The 18,851-nt window shown below is 54.7% G+C and overlaps 2 protein-coding genes across 4 annotated transcripts; both read right to left on the bottom strand.

The window, feature by feature from the left end:
* Positions 1–288: 288 nt before the first annotated feature.
* On the bottom strand, positions 289–7,690 carry ARL6IP4 (ADP ribosylation factor like GTPase 6 interacting protein 4). 2 transcript variants are annotated; one of them, XM_019486744.2, is made up of 6 exons: positions 7,599–7,690; positions 6,999–7,198; positions 6,227–6,550; positions 4,939–5,056; positions 2,762–2,831; positions 289–1,323 (listed from the first exon to the last, which is right to left on the bottom strand). In XM_019486744.2, the coding sequence occupies exons 2-6, from the start codon at positions 7,183–7,185 to the stop codon at positions 1,267–1,269; spliced, it is 756 nt and encodes a 251-aa protein (XP_019342289.1). In that variant the 5' UTR covers positions 7,186–7,198; positions 7,599–7,690; the 3' UTR covers positions 289–1,266. The 2 variants fall into 2 exon arrangements, with proteins under 2 accessions (XP_019342289.1, XP_019342290.1); XM_019486745.2 differs by having other exon boundaries at positions 6,999–7,201; positions 7,599–7,688.
* On the bottom strand, positions 7,599–18,287 carry OGFOD2 (2-oxoglutarate and iron dependent oxygenase domain containing 2). Of its 2 annotated transcripts, XM_019486741.2 has the most exons (8): positions 18,168–18,287; positions 17,804–17,860; positions 15,276–15,386; positions 14,441–14,540; positions 13,525–13,649; positions 12,321–12,578; positions 9,302–11,196; positions 7,599–7,731 (listed from the first exon to the last, which is right to left on the bottom strand). In XM_019486741.2, the coding sequence occupies exons 1-7, from the start codon at positions 18,285–18,287 to the stop codon at positions 10,921–10,923; spliced, it is 1,047 nt and encodes a 348-aa protein (XP_019342286.1). In that variant the 3' UTR covers positions 7,599–7,731; positions 9,302–10,920. The 2 variants fall into 2 exon arrangements, with proteins under 2 accessions (XP_019342286.1, XP_059569392.1); XM_059713409.1 differs by lacking the exons at positions 17,804–17,860; positions 18,168–18,287 and adding an exon at positions 17,655–17,797.
* Positions 18,288–18,851: the final 564 nt, after the last annotated feature.

Raw genomic sequence — 18,851 nt, 5'->3', positions numbered from 1 at the left:
CTCTTCCAAGGCTCAGGTCTCCCTTTCCTCCAGGCTCCTGTCAATCTCCAGAGAAGGTATGGCAGATTTAGCTCCTTACAAAAGGCAATTCTGTCCTCTCCAAAGGCTAGTCCCAGCTACTACGGCGAGGCCTGCATTAGGGGGAAAGGGAAGCTGCACTGACAGGAGACTGCTGGCAGGCGTGGAATAAACCCCTCCCTACTCCAGCACCTTTAGGAAGCTGGTGGTTTATATAACCGCAGCCTGGAGACCCTCTTGGCCACCCAAATCAATGCAGCAGGACAAAGGTGCCTTTCACCAGTTTATTTTTAGGTTTCAGATTCACCAACATTAAGCGGGGAAAAAAACCTCCTGGAAAACAGGGTGCTTCCACGTGACAGTTCTCTCCTGAGAGACCCTGGCACTCCCCAACCACAAGGACATGGTGTGGTGCTCCCTAGGGTGACACACAACCCAGGTAAGTGCCCTGTAGCGAAAGGGCATCCTATTGGTGCAGGGACACGGGCAAGGCTTGACCTAACCTCTGCAAAGCATGCCCCCGTCCATGCATGGTACGGGCAGCATCAAGCCCTGAGGGCAGGCAACGAGTGCAAAGTCACAGCCTGAGTCTGTCCCGTGTCAGGTGCTACTGACTGCCCCCAGCCAGTGGGAGTCAGCACCTGATGGGACCTGGACGTGACTGCACCCTGGAGCTCAGTGCAACTGGGTCCCTGTGTTTCCTGGAGAACCTCAAAGCACTGGGCAGACGCTAAGCCAGGGAAGAGCAGGCATGCAGAAGTGCTAGTCGGCAGGGAGAGCCCTCGAACTGAGCTGTTCTGCCAGCTGGGTGTTTGCCAGAGACTGGCGTATGGCTCGCCATCACGAGAGTTGCTCTTAAAGGCAAAACAGTGGTAATCATTGGGTTGGCCTATCCTCTCCTTGCCAGACCTCAGCTGTGCTGAACTCCCGGGAGAAATGAGAGCTGCTGCACCAGTGCTTGCTGCTTAAACCACCAAGCAGCGGAGGACAGCCAGGACAGAGGGCAGAGAAGCTGTGGCTGAGTGAGGAGCAGAGGTACCATCAGTGTCACTCCTTTCCCCAGACACTCAACTTACACAGAGCAGGAAACATGAATGTCCATAGGGCGAGTGTCCCAACAGGTCACCAGGAACACAATAACATTGTCAGTGCAGGGCAAAAGGGAACTAACTACCTGCTTTGGCAGACTAGGGCCTTGGGAAGCATGAAAAGAAAACACCTCTATTGTTGAGGTTGCAATTCAGGCAGTTACTGAAGCATCCCTGTCCTCATCTGGAAGACCAGGCCATCTCCGCGGGTGGCTTGCTGCAAAGGAACAGACAAATAAGTGCTTACAGGCCAGATGCCCCCCACAAAAATCAGGCCAAGGACTTCCCTCCACCCCCAAAGAGCTTGGAAAACTGCCAACACCAGTGGCTCAAAAATCACAGAAAAGCCGGGCTGGAGAGGACCTCAGTCCAACCCCCACTCAACCGCCTCTAAGTCATCCCAGACCAACATTTCTCGACACTGCGCTTACATTTCCAGCGATGGAGATTCTGCAGTGTCTCTTGGTAATCTGTCCCCTGGCTTGACCCCGCTCCGCATGACAGCACTTCCTAATATACAACTTAAATCTCCCTGGGTGTGCTTTCAGCCCAACACTTGTGGCCTGTGGATGCAACAGCTGATCACCATCCTCTTGATAACAACCTCTTGTGTATGAAGATTTACCAACCCCCTTTGGTCTTTTCTTCTCCAAGCTAAATAACCCCAACTCTTCTAACCCTTCCTTTCACTTCGTGTTATCTAAGACTCTGGTCATTTGTGCTGCTCTCCTCTAGACGCTTTCCAATTAATCCATGTCTGTCTTGAAGTACGGTGCCTAAAACTAGATGCAGTACTGCAGGTGAGGCCTTACCAGTGCTGAACTGACTGGAAAAATCTTTTCCCTTGATTTGCTTGAGATACTCCTATACCTGTTGCTACACCCAAGGATGCTATTAGACTTTTTCAGCAATACTACACTGACTCCAGTGCAGCTTGTGGTCCACCAAAACCCCCACGTCCTTTTTCTCTGACTGCAGCTCAGCCAGTCCTTCCCTCTGTGTGTGTATGTACTTGGCTGTTCTGCCCTCAATGCAGCACTTGTCCTTGCTGAATTTCATTCAATGTGTTTCTGATCATTGTTTTAATTTCTCACGGCCATTTTGAAGCCTAACCATGTCCTCCAGACTGTCTTCTGCTCCCCGCAACTTTGGTGTCAACAGCAAGTAGATCAAGTGTAGGCTGATTTCCATCCTCCAAGCCACTAGTGAGGGTACTGAACAGCACCAGACCTGTGGAAAACCCCACTCGACCCCTCCCAGTTAGATGTGGAGCCACTGACCACTGGTCGTGATAACTAGTCTGGCATGCACTTGACAGTTGTTCATCCAGACTAACTTCTTAGTTTACTTAGGAGGACATTAAGGAACACAGCATGAAAAGCCTTACTGAACCCGAGGCCTGGCACCTCCACTGTTCTCCCCCATCCACACAGCCCATCTCCTTGTGACACCAAGATGGGCGAGCACAACTCGCTCTCGACTCCACGTTCCTCCTGCCCTTGCTGGATGGACACCGCTTGTCCCAGTTCGGAGACGGGGGAGGGAAACCCAGCTGTCTAAGGCTAACAGAGCCAGGAATCTTGGTCCTGCGTTCAAGCCTCTAGACGGCCTCTCAGTGGGAACCTGAAAGGCTTTGCAATGAGGAGATGACCTACCTTGTTAATCTCTTTGTGCCTTTCTTTGGTGACTATTTCTTCGAGTACTTCTCCATCTCCTTTAATAAGCCTGGAACAAAAGCACATCAACGCGGCCGGTAGAGCCGACCAGCCGGTTTGCGCCGACCGTAAGCAACACATTGTTTTGTTTCCCCAGCAGCAGAAGGTGGCGGAGGGCTGTTCCTGCCTGAGGAGTGACTGGGCTTTTCACTGCCTTTCCCCCGCACCCAGCCTCTCCTTGGGAGGTACTGTTTCACATCAGAAGAGGTCCAACAAGCTGGACGTGTTGATGGAGATGCCGGAGGCACCTTCTGTGCTGGCGACGGCCTGTTCTCCAACAGCGTCGAGAGGCTCTGCCAGCACAGACAGGCCGCAGCCTGGCATCCTGTGTACTCTCTAGGGATGCGGCAGGCTTGGCACCAGGAAGGAGGCGCAGCGCAGGCTGGGGCTGGGGCCAGATGCAGCTCTAACAGTCTGGCATAGGCTTGGAGCATCTCGGCAGCTTCTACTTGCTAAGCTGGGAGCAACTCCAGGAGGCCCCGTGGTAGGACACCGGGAGCCATGTTGTGGCCAATCTTAGCCGGATTCAAACGCACAGCTCTGCTCATCAGTTCTTTGGGCATGACCCCCCCACCTGGCCGCTCCGCGAGCTAAGCTCTGTCAGGCCTGACGTTCCTCAGCCTTACATGATGCTAGCAAGATGCTAATCAAGCCAATCGCACCAGCAGGCCACAGAGAAGCTGTGCTCCAAGGGGAAGGGATCTCGCATCTGCCAGTCCCACGACCAGCAGCGTTGCTGCACAGACAACAGGCGCTGGCGTGGTTCTGCGCCGGCTTGAAGTTAATGGGCGCTGACAGCCTCCGTTGCAAGGCAGGAGGCTGCAACTCTCAGGCCAGTCCCTCCCCACTACAGCTGCTGGGCACCCAGAAGCTGGAGATGTGCTTGGCCGTGCAGAGAACCAGGACAGGGGCAGCAAGTTTAGTAGCAGAAGCCATGGAGCAAAGTGGGCTTTGATCCCAGGGGATCTGCTTGTGCAAACCCCTCCCCCGAGCCCTGCAGCTGCCTTCTATTTTTAAGCCTGGCCTTGTCACACCCAGTTTTCTTCAGCTTGATAATTCCTGCTCGCTTGAAGAGGCAGCTTCACAAAAACTGGGTCATTTTTGCTTCCTGACTGTGATGTTTTCTTTGGCTCCTGGGCTGCAGCCGCCTGGAGCAGAGGGGCAATCTGCCTCCTCCCCCAGCTTTCTCAGTGGCCCAAGTCTGCGTTTTAGATGTGACGGGCAAGAAAGTGCCCGGGCCAGGGACTCTCAGCCAGGTTTGTTGGCTCAGACCTGTGTTTAGCTCGGGAAACGGAGCCACTCCCTGGCAGAGAAGGGAATGTGCCTTCAGCCTTGGGTAATGAGGCATGAACCAGATCTACCTGCAGTGACCGCAGCTCTGGAGCCCGGGTGCTGCACCTCTCAGGGTCTCCCAAGGCTTGGTCCTACAAGGCTCCCTGCGCTCTCTCTGTGGGAGCACGGCGCGCTCAAGGGTACGTGGGCAGTGCCTAGCCCGACAGCCTCTCCTAACAGACCCAGCCCATCTCCAAACAGCAAGCCCCTTTCCTCTCCCTCTGGCTTTGCACCTAGCCTCTGCATCTCTCCTCCTCAAGCAGAGACCAACACAGCTTACACGGGATTTCTGGCCCCATATGCTTTAGGCCTTGAGCTGCTTTAGGCCTGGAGCCGGGCTCAGCTTCTACCGTGGCAGCAGGGCTGGATGTGATGCCGTGGGGACGGCCCAGGAGCTCGCTGCAGACAGCAACTGCCCCTGGAAGCAGGTGGCGAGGGACTGGGAGACTCCCGTCACTAACACTGGGGCTCTGACTACATCTGTGTAGGCTCCCACCTTGCTACAGGAAACTCTTAAGGAGCTAATGCTGACCCCATCGGCCACCTCATCCTTTACTAAACACCCGATTGTTCCACCGGCTTCACCGAGATGAGCGTTCTTGTCCCTTGTGTGGACACGGTTAACTAAGGTGGGTGGATCATTTATCTCATTCACTGCTCCGATCCTGCCACGTGTCTGTGAACCAGCTCCACGTGCTCTATCAGAGCGCTGTGGATTTGAACCTGCCTCCCCCACTGCTCCCAGACCCCCTCCTTCCTCGGCTGCTGTTCCCCTGGGACTGTACCTTGTTCTCCCCGTTTCGGGATCCACGACCTTCCTTATGACACTTTGCCTTGCGTCCCACTCTTCTTTCGTCATGGGCTTCATAGCTTGGATTCGGGATTTTTGCTCATCTGTCAAAACTGGAATGCAAACCTCAGTGAGAGCATTGAAGAGGAACCTGCGCTCACAGGGCCCTTTCCGCTGGAGGAAGTCGGGGTCGGGGGCCTTACAGGGGCGCTGCTTTGTGCAGCATGCTGCCCATCGCATGGGGGACAAGTCTCATTCCCAAGAGCTGGCCACCCCAAAGAGGTTACAAGCAAACTATTCAAGCCTGCCCATGCCCCCGGCAGGGAGAGAGCCCCGTCTCCATAAGGAAACTGCAGTTGGTCCAAGGTTACAACAGGTAAGCTTCTCAAGAGCACTTGGCATTAGCACACCTCTGCTCCCAGTGATATAACACTGCTGTGTTTTCCAAAGAAGTCAGAATATCTGAACTGAGCTGAAGCCAGGCAGTTCTGGGACCCTCCAGATGAGCGATTCTGCAACACAAGCCTCATCTGATTTGCTACTTAACAGACTCCAGCAGCACTTGGATTTCCAATTTAAGGTCTGGGGTAAAACTCCTAACCAGTTTTAGGACCCTAAATTCCACTGACTGGCAGAGACACGCAGGGACGAAGGCTCAGATCCTCAAAAGGTATCCAGACACCTAACTCCCCTGGAAATCAGAGAGGAGGAAAGTGGGGTCCAGCAGACAAAGGCACTGCCTCAGAGAAGGTCCCTGCTTTTCCGTCTCTATCAAGTCTCTGAGGTGCTTTCAAAATGTTGCTTCTGATCATGGATTTCCTGCACTCCTGATTCACCCAGGAGACACAGGAGTGGGAGGACTGTGGGATCTGCACCTTAAATCAGTGCCAGGTCCTGTACAAAAGATCAAGCCGCAGTCCGCAGTGAGCAGACAAAGGCAGTCCTACCTGGTGTTACCAACTTCCTTTGAGCGGAAAAAAATATACTGGAAACTATCACCTCGCCTTAACTGCCGACTCCAGAAGCTCGGTCAGTGTCTCATGTGCGGGTACGTCCTTTCATTCTGAATTTTTAGGAAGATTACCAAGAAACCACTGATTTTGGGCCCCTATATTTGTTCCCCAGGAAGGCATCAAGCTTGGGCGGGAAAGAGAGCAAAAGGCTTATCAGCTTTTATTGCTACAAAGATCCGCTTAATTAAAGTGTGGGAGAGACGAACGGCTTCTCCCTGACTGCATCACTTCTCTGCTCACTGACAGAGCAGGTGGAAACACAGCTATTACCTGGACCAGATTCCACCAGAGAGTCCTTCTGCCATTGCTCCAGGGAAGGGCCAGGTGCCCCTTCTGCCTTGGCTTTCTCCTCCTTAGCCCTCTCCTTGCATTTCTTTTTCAGCTTCTTCTTCTCTTTTTTCTTCTTCCTCTTCTTGTCCTTCTGCTTCGTTCGCTTCTTCTTGCTATGCCGCCTCTTTTTCGATTTGGGTTCGCTGTCGCTCGACTCGTCTGAAGAGGAGCTGGAGGAAGAGGTCTCGGAGGATGAAGATGCTGTCTCAGAGGAGGAGGTATTCGCCGCCCTCTTTTCTTTATCTTTGTCCCTCTTCTTTCTTTCTGCAACACAGCGAAAAGGGGGTTGTAGAGAGAGAGAGAGCTCCCACCAAACCTGCTGGGGAGACTGTCACGCTCTCATTCCGCGCTACCCTGCTGTGCAGTTTGGGTTTTGCTCCTCTTTAGATGCCTGAACAGCGCAGCCGCTGTGAAATCCCAAGGTGCTAATGCTTTAATGAGATTACACCAGGGTGGAGGGCGATAGGGAGAGCACAAAGGTGACAGATCAGCACATCTGATATCTTTGGGCTCTAGAGATCAGAAGATGACAGCAATGGGTGTGGAGCCTGTGCCAAGGTGACTGTGGGAAGGCGCCTGTTGCTAACTGAGCTACAAGGAAGTGGCGAGTGTCCCTACCTCAGCCCTCATTGTGCATCTGCCCCAGGGCTGCTCACAGAGCCGGGTGAAAAGCCAGCGCTCAATGGTGGCCATTGCGCCCACCTGCTCTTACCTTCCTTAGTGGAAGCAGAGCTGGATCTGCGGCGGTGAGACCCAGAGGCCCTTTTCCTCGTGGGGGAGGGGCTGCTTTTGCGGGAATCCTTGCTGCTCTTTCGTCCCTTCTTTTCCTTCTTCCTCTCCTGCCGGCTTCGCGAGTCGCTCCGGCTCCGGGACCGTTTCCTGGACTGGCTGTGAGCCATTGCGCCGGGAGTCCTGCTTTAAAGCATTTATTTTGCTGTTGCTCGTGGTGTTAACACAGGACAGCAAAACCAAACTGATCAGGTCCCCTGAGAGCTGGGGAGACTCTCCAGAGGCATCCCCAACCCAGCAGCTCTCTGCCCACGCTAGCTGGAGCTACATGACCCATGCTGCTTAACCCCCCAGTTGTGCTCATCTCGAAATAACTGTCAAGGCTAGGTTCACTGAAGTACATCAGACTTGCCCTACACCCGTCACTTCTTTTGTCCTGCAGTTTTAGGGACGGTTTACGTGGATGTGTTAGACCGGTGGCTAAAAATCGGGGTTCGCTAAGCAAGCCCTTCCCAGGAGGTCCGTAAAATAAATCTAACAGCGCAGCACTGAGAGCAGATGTGAATCTAGCGGAGGACCTTACCCCTATATCTCCACTATGCCGTTCATGAGACAACTCTCCTTTGCTGTCCAAACAGGCCTCCCTGCTTCGGGTTGGCAGGAGATGTCCTCGTCCGCCTCTGTGCCCTCCTCCTTTTAGCTGTCAGAAGTGGTTCCTGCGAGAGAGAGCAGCGGTGTTAGAATTACCACTGCACGATCCATCATTTCTTTTCGCCCTTACTCGCACGATGCAAGGGTTTGAGGTTGTTCCCGAACCCGTGCCCTCACCTAACCCTCTGCACCGTGTGAAGGACTGATGCACGTTCCTTGGCAGTGACTGGACCTCACTGCGCGATTGAAATTGTCACTGACAACGTATTTGCCATCCGCAAGGAGCGTTTCCATTCGGAGCTGAATGGAGGAGAGTCAATTACGTCATGATTTAAAATGCTGATTAGAGCCGCCAGCCAAGGAAGGATTTTTAATGCCCCAGTTTGCTTCCCCGAAGGGAACCGGCACCTTGTTCCTTCAGCCCAACACCCCGGCAATGGGCGGCGTGGCCCAAGCACTCTGTGATTGGGTGCAAGCTCGTTACACTCGTCGTTTTTAACAGGAAGGCAGCATCAGTGTAATTGGTACAGGGAAGCGTTCTCTCTTTGCTAACATTTCCCAGCTAGTCCGTTAATTAGCTGCCTTTCTTCCATCTACAAGCACAAAAGTCCAAGAGTTCATTGCAAATGAATCAGAAGTTCAGCCCGATTTCCCAAAGGAAGGTTTCCGCGTGGCGCGGCGCCGGAAGTCCCGCGCGACGGACGCCTGGAGAAGTTCAGCTCCGTCCCGTAACGGGCGACGGCAGGCAGCGATTCTGCACGCGTGCGAGACGCAGCGGCCTCGGACCCGGGTCCCGACGCGAGCTCGATCTCCGCTACGCAGCCGCGTAACCGCAGCCAGGTCCTGCAGCCGGTTTTACAAGGGTTGCAGGAATTAACCCGCGCGTCCTTCTGCTCGCCGCGGCCTCTCTCCGTTATCGGTATCTGCAACGTCGGGCAGGGCAGAGGCTCGGGCGAGGAGGCAGCGCGGCCGCCGCGCGACGCTGGAGTCGGGGCAAGCGGGAGCCGGGGAACGACCCCATCCGCGGCGGCGCCGACGGTCACCGAATCCCGGGGGAGTTTAGGTGTCTCGCGTGCACGAGGCGTCCCGGCCTTCCAGCTTCTTCCGGACCGACTCCCCGTCTCCGAGGCAAGCCCGTCGGCGTCCCCCAGGCAGAAGGGGCGAAGCGCTGCCATCCCTCGGCCGGTGAAACGGGCTCGTCCAGGACAGCGTCGGGACGGTCCAGGAGACGTGCGCGAGACTGGGACGGGCTGACGTCTGGCATGGATGCGGCCGGGCACCGTCCCGTCTGTGCGCTGGGTCCGGTCCAACCCCCCCCAGACATCCTGGCCGGCCCGACGGCTGCGGCCTCATCTCACTGCCTGGAAACCCGGTCCCGGGAGCAGGACCCAGCTGCCCTCCCCCGCCTGCACCACTGGGGAAGGGCTCCTTTAGCGCGCGGCCCCTTTAAGACCCCCCCCCTCCCTGGACCCTTTAAATCCCTCCCTCCACCCCGCCGCGTGGGGCCCGCCCAGCCGCATTGCGCATGCGCACTGGCGCCTCTTCCCTTTCTGCCCCCGCCCCCCCCCGGACTCCCGCCGCCGCCGCCGCCGCCGCCGCCGCCCGGCTCGGCTGGGCCGCAGGTAAGGGGCTCACCCGAGCGGGGCCGGACGCCCGTGCCCGGGGCCGAGCGCCGCTGCTGCGGTGATCTCCCGACCCACTTCCGGTCCGCGGTGTGGCGCTGGGCGGGGCCCGGCCGGAAGCGCGGGCCCAGGCACGTTGGTTCCGACCCCTTTATGGGCCCCCGGTGGAGCCAGGCCACGTGATCCGGGAGCTGCCAGGGGAAGGGCTGGGGTCAGAGGCGGGGGCTTGCCCTGCCTCCTCCGGGGTCTGCAGCCCCTGCAACCCCGCCATGAAGGGGACTTGCAGACCCTGAGGAGTTGAGCCCACTGAAGGGCAAAGGCAGGAGCAGAGCCTGACCCGGCTGCCAGCCTGCGAGGAGGAGCAGGGGCTCACTCCCCCAGCCCCTGCCTGTTTAATGAGCTATTTGCAGGCTGAGTTTCGCACCCCCAGGCAGCAGCAGACAGCCTGGCAGGTTTCTCTTTCATTAACTTAATTTTCTTGGGGTAATTCAAATGCAAATAAGAAGCGCAAACATTTCCGGCTGAAGGAAATTAAGAGCCCGTGATTGGTTTTCTCAACGCAGAAAACAGCGAGGAATAAGAATCCTTTCTGTTCCGAGCCTGAGGTTCAGCGTGCAGACCTAACGGCGTTTTCCCTTTCCAAAATGCCGGTTTAATGAGTTTTGCAAATGAAAAAGCTCATCAGTGCTGCACGCTAATGAGACAGCAAGCCCAAAATGCTTCAGATCTGCTGGGAAGGTTTAAAATTAAAGCTTTTCACGTAAACTATGACAGTGATGCTTCATCATCATTAATTATGCAAATGAGAGTGATCATACAGGGTACCATGGGAGCCAAAGTAAATGAAGCGAAGAGGCCCATAATAATGACAATGGCGTATTTGTGTATTTGGGACACAGAGTTTGTTTTCCGTGGAGTCAAGCGAGGCAACCGAAGGCAGAGGGATTTGGCATCCTGAATATCAGCTCTTGGCGTACGTGATCTGCAGCCTGGAATTAATGTCCTGAACTGATGGGTCCAGAGCCAGCCGGGACGTGCGATCATCTGTCTCTGTGCCGTTTGCAGTGGGCCCTCAGTGCCAAATTCAGGAATTCAGACGGCTGCAGTGCCCAAGTCAGCACTCCCGCATTTGCTCCTCTCTTGGTGACATTTATAGCAGTGCTCAGCTCAGAGGGACACCCCTACGGCCCACAGAAGGGGTCACTTCTGCCTCGGCTCGCCTTCCATTAGAGCTCTTCCACTTCCAACTCTTTCGCCTTTGCAGCTGGTTCCTGCTTGTTTGGAAACAGCAGCATCAGTGCTCTCTGCGGGGATGTGAAGCCGCAAGGAGTGAAACACTTGCACTTGTAGAGCAACACCGGGGTCTGTGTTTGGCTTTTAAGGCTCAGCCTTTTGGGGCAGCTTGAACAAGCCTGACGTACTCAGTGGAGGACGACTTGAGTGCGCATACACATAGGCGGCTCTCATAAGTCAATACTGGGTAACTGGGCTAACCATTGCCAAGGGCCAACTACTGCACTTGTGCTGGTAAAGTCTGACTCCCTGCTCTGTGCTGGGGTGGTCGCTGTGGTTCGATTGGGCAGGAGCTCGCTTCAGCTGGTGCAGTCTGGCCAGTTCAGTCCTTGTCCTCTGCTACAATACAGAGCATAAATCCACTGTCTCAGGCTCGTCCCCTTCTGGGCTTCTCGTAAACCCGTCTCCAAACCCCTCAGCTTCCACCAGCTGCGGTTTCTTGTTGCACATGGGACAGAGCTGGTTGCGGATGGCAGACGATCTCATCCACACAATGAGGTTCCAGCGCTCCCCAGAGGTGATGGGGAGTGACCCGTGCATCTGCCCTCCCCGGTGAAGCAAGCCATGAGATACCACGTGCTCGATCTCAATGTACCTTGGCACTGGGCTTGGAGCCTGGGAAACAGGGGAGGCAGAAACCAGGTTACAAAAATACTCTCCTGCTGCTGACTCTCCCAGATGGTTACAGCATCCTTTCACGGCCCCCCCCCACCTTTCTCCCCAAAGCCCTTTGTTAGGCTGTAGGCCGGGAACGCTTAACCGCAATTGCAATGGACCTGCCTCTGCACTGAGAGCTGCGAGCTGTTAAACCACTGTAGCTCAACCTTTTTGGACTGGAGGCAGCTCTGGGAAAATGCCAGCTTAGTTTTTACCTTTTTACCTACAGAAAAGCAGTAGAGTGGCTATCCTGCTGCAAAGAACTCGGAAAGACCACAGCTTTAGATTTCTGTTTGACATCTCTGGTTTACCTTGTGAATCACAGTTGCAAACCTAACAGAGCTGCCATTATGTGGCACCCACAACACCCTTGAAAAGATCCCAAGGCACCACAGGGTGCCCCAGCACCCTGGTTGAGCATCACCACATTAAACCATTTAGTGCGGTTGTTTGGGGGTAGTGAACAGTGGCTACAGGGAACTCAGGCATGCAGAGTCTCACAGCAGTATGGTCAGCACATGGGGGTCTTGGCTGAAAGACCTAGTGGCCACAAGTGGCTCTGGCTTTAGTTTTGCATCTTGTCTGAAGGTAACTGATTTCTCCTTTCAGTCTTTTTGGAGAGTTTTCTCTACCTCCTCAAAATTAGTTGAAATAGGGATGAAGGAAGGCTTTCCCTCTCGTTTCGGACATGACAGTTAGCTGGATCATCTCTGAGTGACAGCAGTTAGCTTAACTGGCTGTGATTAGTTTCCTGCTGTGAGGAGTTCAGATGAACATCCTTCTGCACAGAGCGCAGAACGGAGCGGTTGTGACTGAGTCCAGTCGCAGGCAAACTGGTATCAGGCAACAAGCTCACTAAATGTTCGCCCCTCCAAAGTCACAGCTCCCTACTCACTCTCTCCTCTTAGATTAGAAACCTAAAATCAGCCCAATGAAAATTCTCCGGTTTGATCTGTGAGCGCCAAACCTCTTAATAGCTCCCCTTTTAGCTCCCTTGTTCAGTAAGTTCTCGAAGCAAAGCTAATGGCCAGATCCTGTTCTGCTGAGCAAGAAAGAGCTGCTCTGAAAGGGATGTTTGGTACCTGCTGGAAATCTCCAAAATACAAGTTGCCCTCAGTGAATTCCTTTCCCAGGGACACGTTTAAAGTGACTTCAGCGTTGTCATAGTGGCAGCTCAAGTCCAGATCTTGGTGTAGTGCATACTTGACAACAAAGGCTTTGTGGCTGTCCAGGGAATCTCCTCCCAGGTCTGGGTAGAGCAGCGCTGTGATAGGCTGCAGGTATTTCTCACGCAGAGGTGTAATGAAAGCTTCATCCAGCCCCAGCTCATTTAATAAGACCTGTACCAGAGAGAGAGAGAGAGCAAATGGGAACAGGCAGACAGTGGTCTGGTTCCTTCTGCTAGCTCCTCAGCACTGCTGTGGAGCCTCCCAGTGCTCAGTTTTTTTCTCTGCCAACCTCCCTGCTTATTGGAAAGAGCTACAGGCTGCTGGCTGCATTCAGGCTGGGAAGCAGATGCGGGATAGGTTTGACACTGGCATGGGTAGGATGATATACAGCCAGCTTTTATTTGGATTTTGGCCTGTCCATATTGGTTATTTAGCTCTTCCAGAGGCCCTCTTATGTGGCCAGGATTCCAGAAGGCTGCCAATCCAGCTCTTCAGCAGCACAGATTTAACATGTAAACTGCCAAGGCCCTGCAATACCAAGTCCTGTGTGTATGGAGCACTTCTAGAATCTCAGGGAGCTCAGAGCGACATGCCAGGAAGGGTGCATCTAGCACGGGTCGTCACTTTGCTTTCTAAAACAAGCTCTGGGGAGAGCGGCGAGTGTGCCAGGGTACGGGAGCTTCCTGTGCCCATGCAGAAAGGCAAGAGGATGTGGGACTTGGACCAGAAATGGCCCTGAGCAGATGGCTAAGAAAGATGAGCTCTATGATGAAGCAGCTAGAGTGGAGCTGTACAGCAGGACTATCAAAGCCTGTCTCCTGAAGGACGGACTCTGCCTGGACTGTGTCCCGAGTTGGTTTGCAACCTGCGTGGCTGGTAGGTGTTATGAGCCTGATGTTAAGAGGTTCTGGCTGGACTTCTCTTTTTGCAAGAAACATACTGTGCTCGCAGCTACAAGACAGGCAGTAGTTTCTACACTCAGTAACAGATCAGGTTCTAATGCAGTTTTACTAGCCAGGCTAAGCCAGTCTGCACAGGCTGGAGGGGAATGGACTGGGAAGCTTGCAAGGAAACTGGGCTGATAAGGATCTCTTCTAAGTGTCCTAAGAGTACATACCCCGTAGTTATTCATTGTGTTTGGCCTGCCTTTGGGCATGTCGGACTGCTCAAAGTTCTCCAGCTCTTCAATGAAGACTCGGCAGAACTCCTTGGAGAACACGGGAAGTCGATAGATCCTCTTATCTGGCCAAGAGAAAGCAGGAATCTCTTAGTAAGTACAATCGCAGCGCAGGATGGGTGGAAGAGATGCAGAACATTCTTGCTGTAAAACTCGCCTAGCTGGACACTACCACAGTCCTACAACAGCTTCCCCGGGCTGCTTTGGTTATTTAAAAAGTTATCATTGCTGCAGCAATGGAGCATGTTTATAGCTACTACTGGACATTGGAGGGCTTTGCTTCCAGGTTTTCCAGTCTAGTGGCTACAAGGTTTTGAAAGAGGTGGTGGTGAGGAAGCATTAGCTGAAGCGGTCAATAAAAGCAACCTTCTACTTTGAGACTGACAGTGTGATGCTTAGTTTTCACTGTATATCCTGTCAACTTCTCCTTTACAGAAAGGTCCTTCTGAGCATCTGGAGAGAAGTAGAAAAACCTTGAGCTTGGTACTGAGCAATAAAGACATATCTGCTCATATGGGAGCCATACTGGGTAAAGGGAGATGGTCTGAACTGGCAGTTTTAGGGAAAAGGGGTTAAAAAATCCAGTCCCTCAAACAGATATGCAAAGGCCACAGAGTGACCCTGCAGCAGAGCCAAAATGCATTGTCTTAGCCCAGTGGTAGTCACCAGGGGGATGGCACTGATGTCTGGCTACTGCCTCCCTAGAGACCCTGAGGATAAAGAGGGCAACATCCTAGTGGCCTCCGGCCAGCTCTCTGACTACAATAGCAAGGAAGTGGTTTGAAAGCAGTGCTCTTCCCTGCCGAGGCTCTGGTGTGTGGACTGTCTGTGTTACCGATGAGTGACATGGCTTTACCTGAGAAGGCCTCAAGGAGGCACAGGAGGCCTTGCAGATCTGCAGCCTGCGATGTGCAATACTTCACGGTTTCCAAGAACTCGGGGGCCAGGAACGAGTCCTCGTGTTCATGGGGAGAAGCCAAAAAACAAAATGAACGTCCACAGCTTCCTTAATGTGTTCAGAGAAGGGGCCTTGGCCTAACCACGTTACCAGCTGCAAGTGTCTAGGGCCAAAGCTAGAGAGGTGCCCTCGAAAGGCTGAAAGCAGAGAGCTATAACATGCAGCTGTGTCCTTGGCACCTGCCCACAATCCTACGGGTGGGAGCTGTTTGCCTGTCACCACAGAGAGCGCACAAGTCACCCTGTGGGCGCTCACGACCTAGCAGATCAGTGCAAACTGTCATTTTGACTAGATTCAACATCTTGCCTTGGTTCAGGCTCTCAGCGTGATAGTGACAGGGCTGAGCTTTGAATGTTTCCCTGCAGAATGTAGCGACCTGCACCTAAATTAATCTTTCTACTGGCCTCTCTTTAGGTGCTGTGGTCTATCTGCCCGATAACACTAATGTTTCCAATGGCCATGTGAGAACAGGGCCTGAGTGTGCTCTCAGTTTTGTCTGCGTTACCTCCGACTTGACTAAAGTTGCTTTAGAATCAAGTAGGAGTAAGAGGGCAACCGTGGCCAGCGTCTCATTGGCTTTGGTAGAGATTCATAAACATGTTCAGGGTGGGAAAGACACTTTGCTTTCACATGAGTGTGTCCAGGGACATATAAAGGCACAGAAGAGGCTTTGCCCATCTGCAAGGTACATGCCTACGTAGTCAGTAGAGTGCAACTGCAGTATACGTGGTACCTGGAGGACGTACACTTCTGGATGCTTTGCTTTGTACTGCTGTGAAATGATGGCTTTCCTTTCTATGGCGTCACGACCTAATTGCTTCCTTCGCTGCACTTCTTTCTCAATCTACGAAGAGATGACAGACTGTCTTTGTAAGAAAGCAAATGCTTTTTGTAATAACAAAACTCACTCACCAAGTCAAAGCAGCTGGCATCCACACATCATCTCTGGGTGTGCCCCTCTTTGAGTGAGGCATGTATTTCTGTGGCTTTTGTGAGTCAGTAAAGGGTGGATAATAGGCTGGAAAAGTACAAAGGGCAAGGAGAGGTTTGAGTCAGCCTCTCATTAAGGTTCAAGGACAAATTCTAAAACAACCCTGTGGAAGAAAACAGGAACTGCAGATGCCCTGGCCCTTGGAAAAGGAGACTACATTGCCTGTGAAAGTAGTTGCCCTACGTGAGTTCTGACAAGTCTGGCCTAAGTCAAAGAATCATAGAAAGTTAGTGTTGGAAGAGACCTCGGGAGGTCACATCTAATCCAACCCCTGTCTCAACGCAGGACCAGCCCCAACTACATCATCCCAGCCAAAACTTTGTCTAGCTAGGTTTTGAAAACCTCCAAGGATGGAGCTTCCATCACTTCCCTGGGTAACCTGTTCCAGTGCTTTACTACCCTCCTTGGGAGAAAATTCTTCCTAATATCTAACCTAAATTTCCCTTGCTGAAACCGGAGACTGTTGCTCCTTGTTCTGTCACCCGCCACCACTGAGAACAGTCTAGATCCATCCTATTTTGACCCCCCCCCCCCCCAGGTAGTTGCAGACTTCTATTAAGTCCCCTCTCAGTCTCCTGTTCTCCAGACTAAGTAAGCCCAATTCTCTCAGTCTTTCCTCATTAATTATGCCCCCCTCACTTTTGTCACCCTCCACTGGACCCTCTCCAATTTATCCTTATTTTTTCTGTAGTGGGGAACCCAAAACTGAACACAGGATTCCAGGTGTGGCCTCAGCAGTGCTGAATAGGGGGAAATAATCACTTCCCTTGCCCTGCTAGCAACACACCTACCAATGCAGCCCAGGATGCTGTTAGCCTTCTTGGCAACAAGGGCACACTGCTGGCTCATATTCAGCTTATTGTCCACTGTCTCCCCCAGGTCCTTTTCTGCAGAGCTGCTGCCCAGCCAGTCAGCCCCCGGCCTGTCCCGGTGCCTGGGATTGTTCTGTCCGAAGTGCAGGACTTTGCACTTGATCTTGTTGAACCTCACGAGATTCCTTCTGGCCCAATCCTCCAACTTGTCTAGGTCCTGGCTAAGCGTGCGTTGCCCAGTGTTAAGGGTTTGGTAGCAGAGAGACGAGACTTGTAATGAAGCTCTTCTTGTGGAATGAGCTGTCACGCAAGGAGAAAGCAGCTGCTCTAGCTTAATAAACCACCTGCTGAGCTAAGTTTGGGACTCCAAAGCAAAAGGAGGAAGCAGTGAATTATCTGGAGAGCGCTCGCCCCCTGTCTGACGTCCTCCATTCTCAGAGGTCTAAACCCAGGTGTACCTGGGCAGGGTACCTTCCTTCTGGAGAATCTACCTCTGGGCCTGCACCAACCCCAGATAAAGTCCTTTCTGGAGCGTGCTCTTGCTTCGCTAAAAGTATTGTCTCTAGCAGCAGAAGCTGCTCTTGCTGCAACATGCAGGCAACTTCAATATAAATTTACCCCACGGTATTTGCTTTTTTTTTTGTGGTCTCCTTTACCGGACATCTTTGCTGGGAGACTCAGCTTTGCTTGGCCAACTTATGCTCAGAAAGAGTTGCGCGGGTTAGGCTGATGCGTTGGTGCTTGAGGGTCCTTTCCCGTAAACAGTGCAAGAACTATAAGTTTAGTTTGCAGACAGCAGTGCAGACAGCACCATCGCAGAAACGGTTGCACGTCAGTGGCAGTAGTCGTCACCTGTGTGTGGCATGGGAAGAGCGTAGGACCGTTGGGAGTGCAGTGCTGCAATCGGAGTGCGCTCCCCCCGCCTTTTATAAATGCGTTGTATAAAAGGAGGACTAAAAACGTCAGAGAAGTTCGTTAGGGCAGCGTGATTAGACACCAAGGAAGGGAGCGTGAGGCCCGTTATAGCGGGCTGAGTGTGTCAGGGTTAACTTGGCTTTGTGAGCGAGCGAGTGTGAGACTATCCAGCCCCGTATTCAGGTGCTGGAAGGGAGCTCATACCTTTGGTCTCACGCTAGGGCACGATTTGTATCAGAAAGATGGGCTGGGTGTTAGGGAGGGGAGGGGAGGAGAGCAACCAGCAGCGTGCGCCAACTCCATCCGTCACGTTGCTTTTCCCCGATTCTCCGGAGGTGACTCCGCCGTCGGGGGTCACGCGACCCGCGTCCCCGGACGCTTTAGCGTTACCTACCCGCATACGAACAGAGGCGGAGAAGTTCCCTGGGTTTGTTTGGAAGAAAGCCGCCTGGACCGGGTCCCGCTCTGCTCTGCTCGCGCTTACCCAGCCGCCCCTCGCACGCGCCACCGGTGACCCCGCGTCTGGGGAAGCGGACGGGTTACCTCGCTCAGCACCGCGGTAAAATCCTCGTCGCTCCTGCAGCCGCGGCTCCTCAGCGCCTGCAAGCGGGAGGAGAGGTTGGCGGCGGATGGCGGACGGCGGCGGCCTGGAGGTCCGGCGACCCTGCCGGCGTACCCGCTTCCCCGGGGCTTAGAGAAGCCGGCGGGTCCCGCTCGAGGGGAACCCCGGGAAGCGAGCGGAGAAGGGCCGAGCGCGGGGACGCGGGGGCTGCTTGGGGCTGAAGCTGGCTCTTTGTCACCCGGGTAGAGGGGGCGAGTGGGGGTCCCCCATGCTGACCCCCAGGGGCCTGGCAGGGGGTGCACGGCGCTGTACAACCCCCCCCCCCCCTTAGCTCTGCGCAGTTACCGGCCCGTAGTCGCGGCGCAGCTGCGGCCCGTCGCGGTAGCGCACGTGCAGGCCGTAGCGGGGCAGGAAGACGTTGTCGGTGTAGAAGCAGGCGCAGGCCCAGGAGCCCCGCGCCGCCATGGCGGCCCGGAACCTGCCTCCGCCGCCGCGTTCCCGCCCGGGCCCTGACGGGCGCCGGACCGCGGGCTGGGGGGGCGGAAGTGCGGGTCCGGCAGCGAAAGGGCTCCGCCCGCCCCTGCTTCCGGCGCGGCTAAGGGAGCGTCGGCAAATTCCCCTCCCAGGCAGGACACGAAGGGAAGCTAGGGAGGCTTCCCCCCCTGCTGCCTGTCTCCCCCGGCCCCGCGTCCTCCCGGCTCCAGGAGCTCCCCTGGGCCGCCCTGGCCCAGCACGAGAGCCCTGCGGCGTTGTATTCCTGGGGTGCGCCGGCCCCGTCACCCCACGGCACCAGGCCAGCGCCTCGCTGCCGGAGCCCGGGCCGTGCCCACCACGAACCTGCCCCCGGGCTCCGGAGCAGCTCTGCGGTGCGGGGCCTCGGGTGCGAATCCTCGTGCTGGCCCCGCGTGCCGGAGCTGCGAGCGACAGGCGCCGTCCGTGGAGGTGTCGCCCGCTCCTGGCGCCAGCCGTCGCCCCCGTGCCCGAGCCGTGCGCCCCTGCCGATGCCACCCTGGGCTCCCGCTGCCCTCG

Source organism: Alligator mississippiensis, chromosome 10 (assembly GCF_030867095.1).
Source record: "Alligator mississippiensis isolate rAllMis1 chromosome 10, rAllMis1, whole genome shotgun sequence".
In the NCBI taxonomy this organism is placed as follows: Eukaryota; Metazoa; Chordata; order Crocodylia; family Alligatoridae; genus Alligator; species Alligator mississippiensis.
The sequence above is the reverse complement of the archived record's forward strand: the minus strand, read 5'-3'. Positions and strand labels throughout refer to the sequence as shown.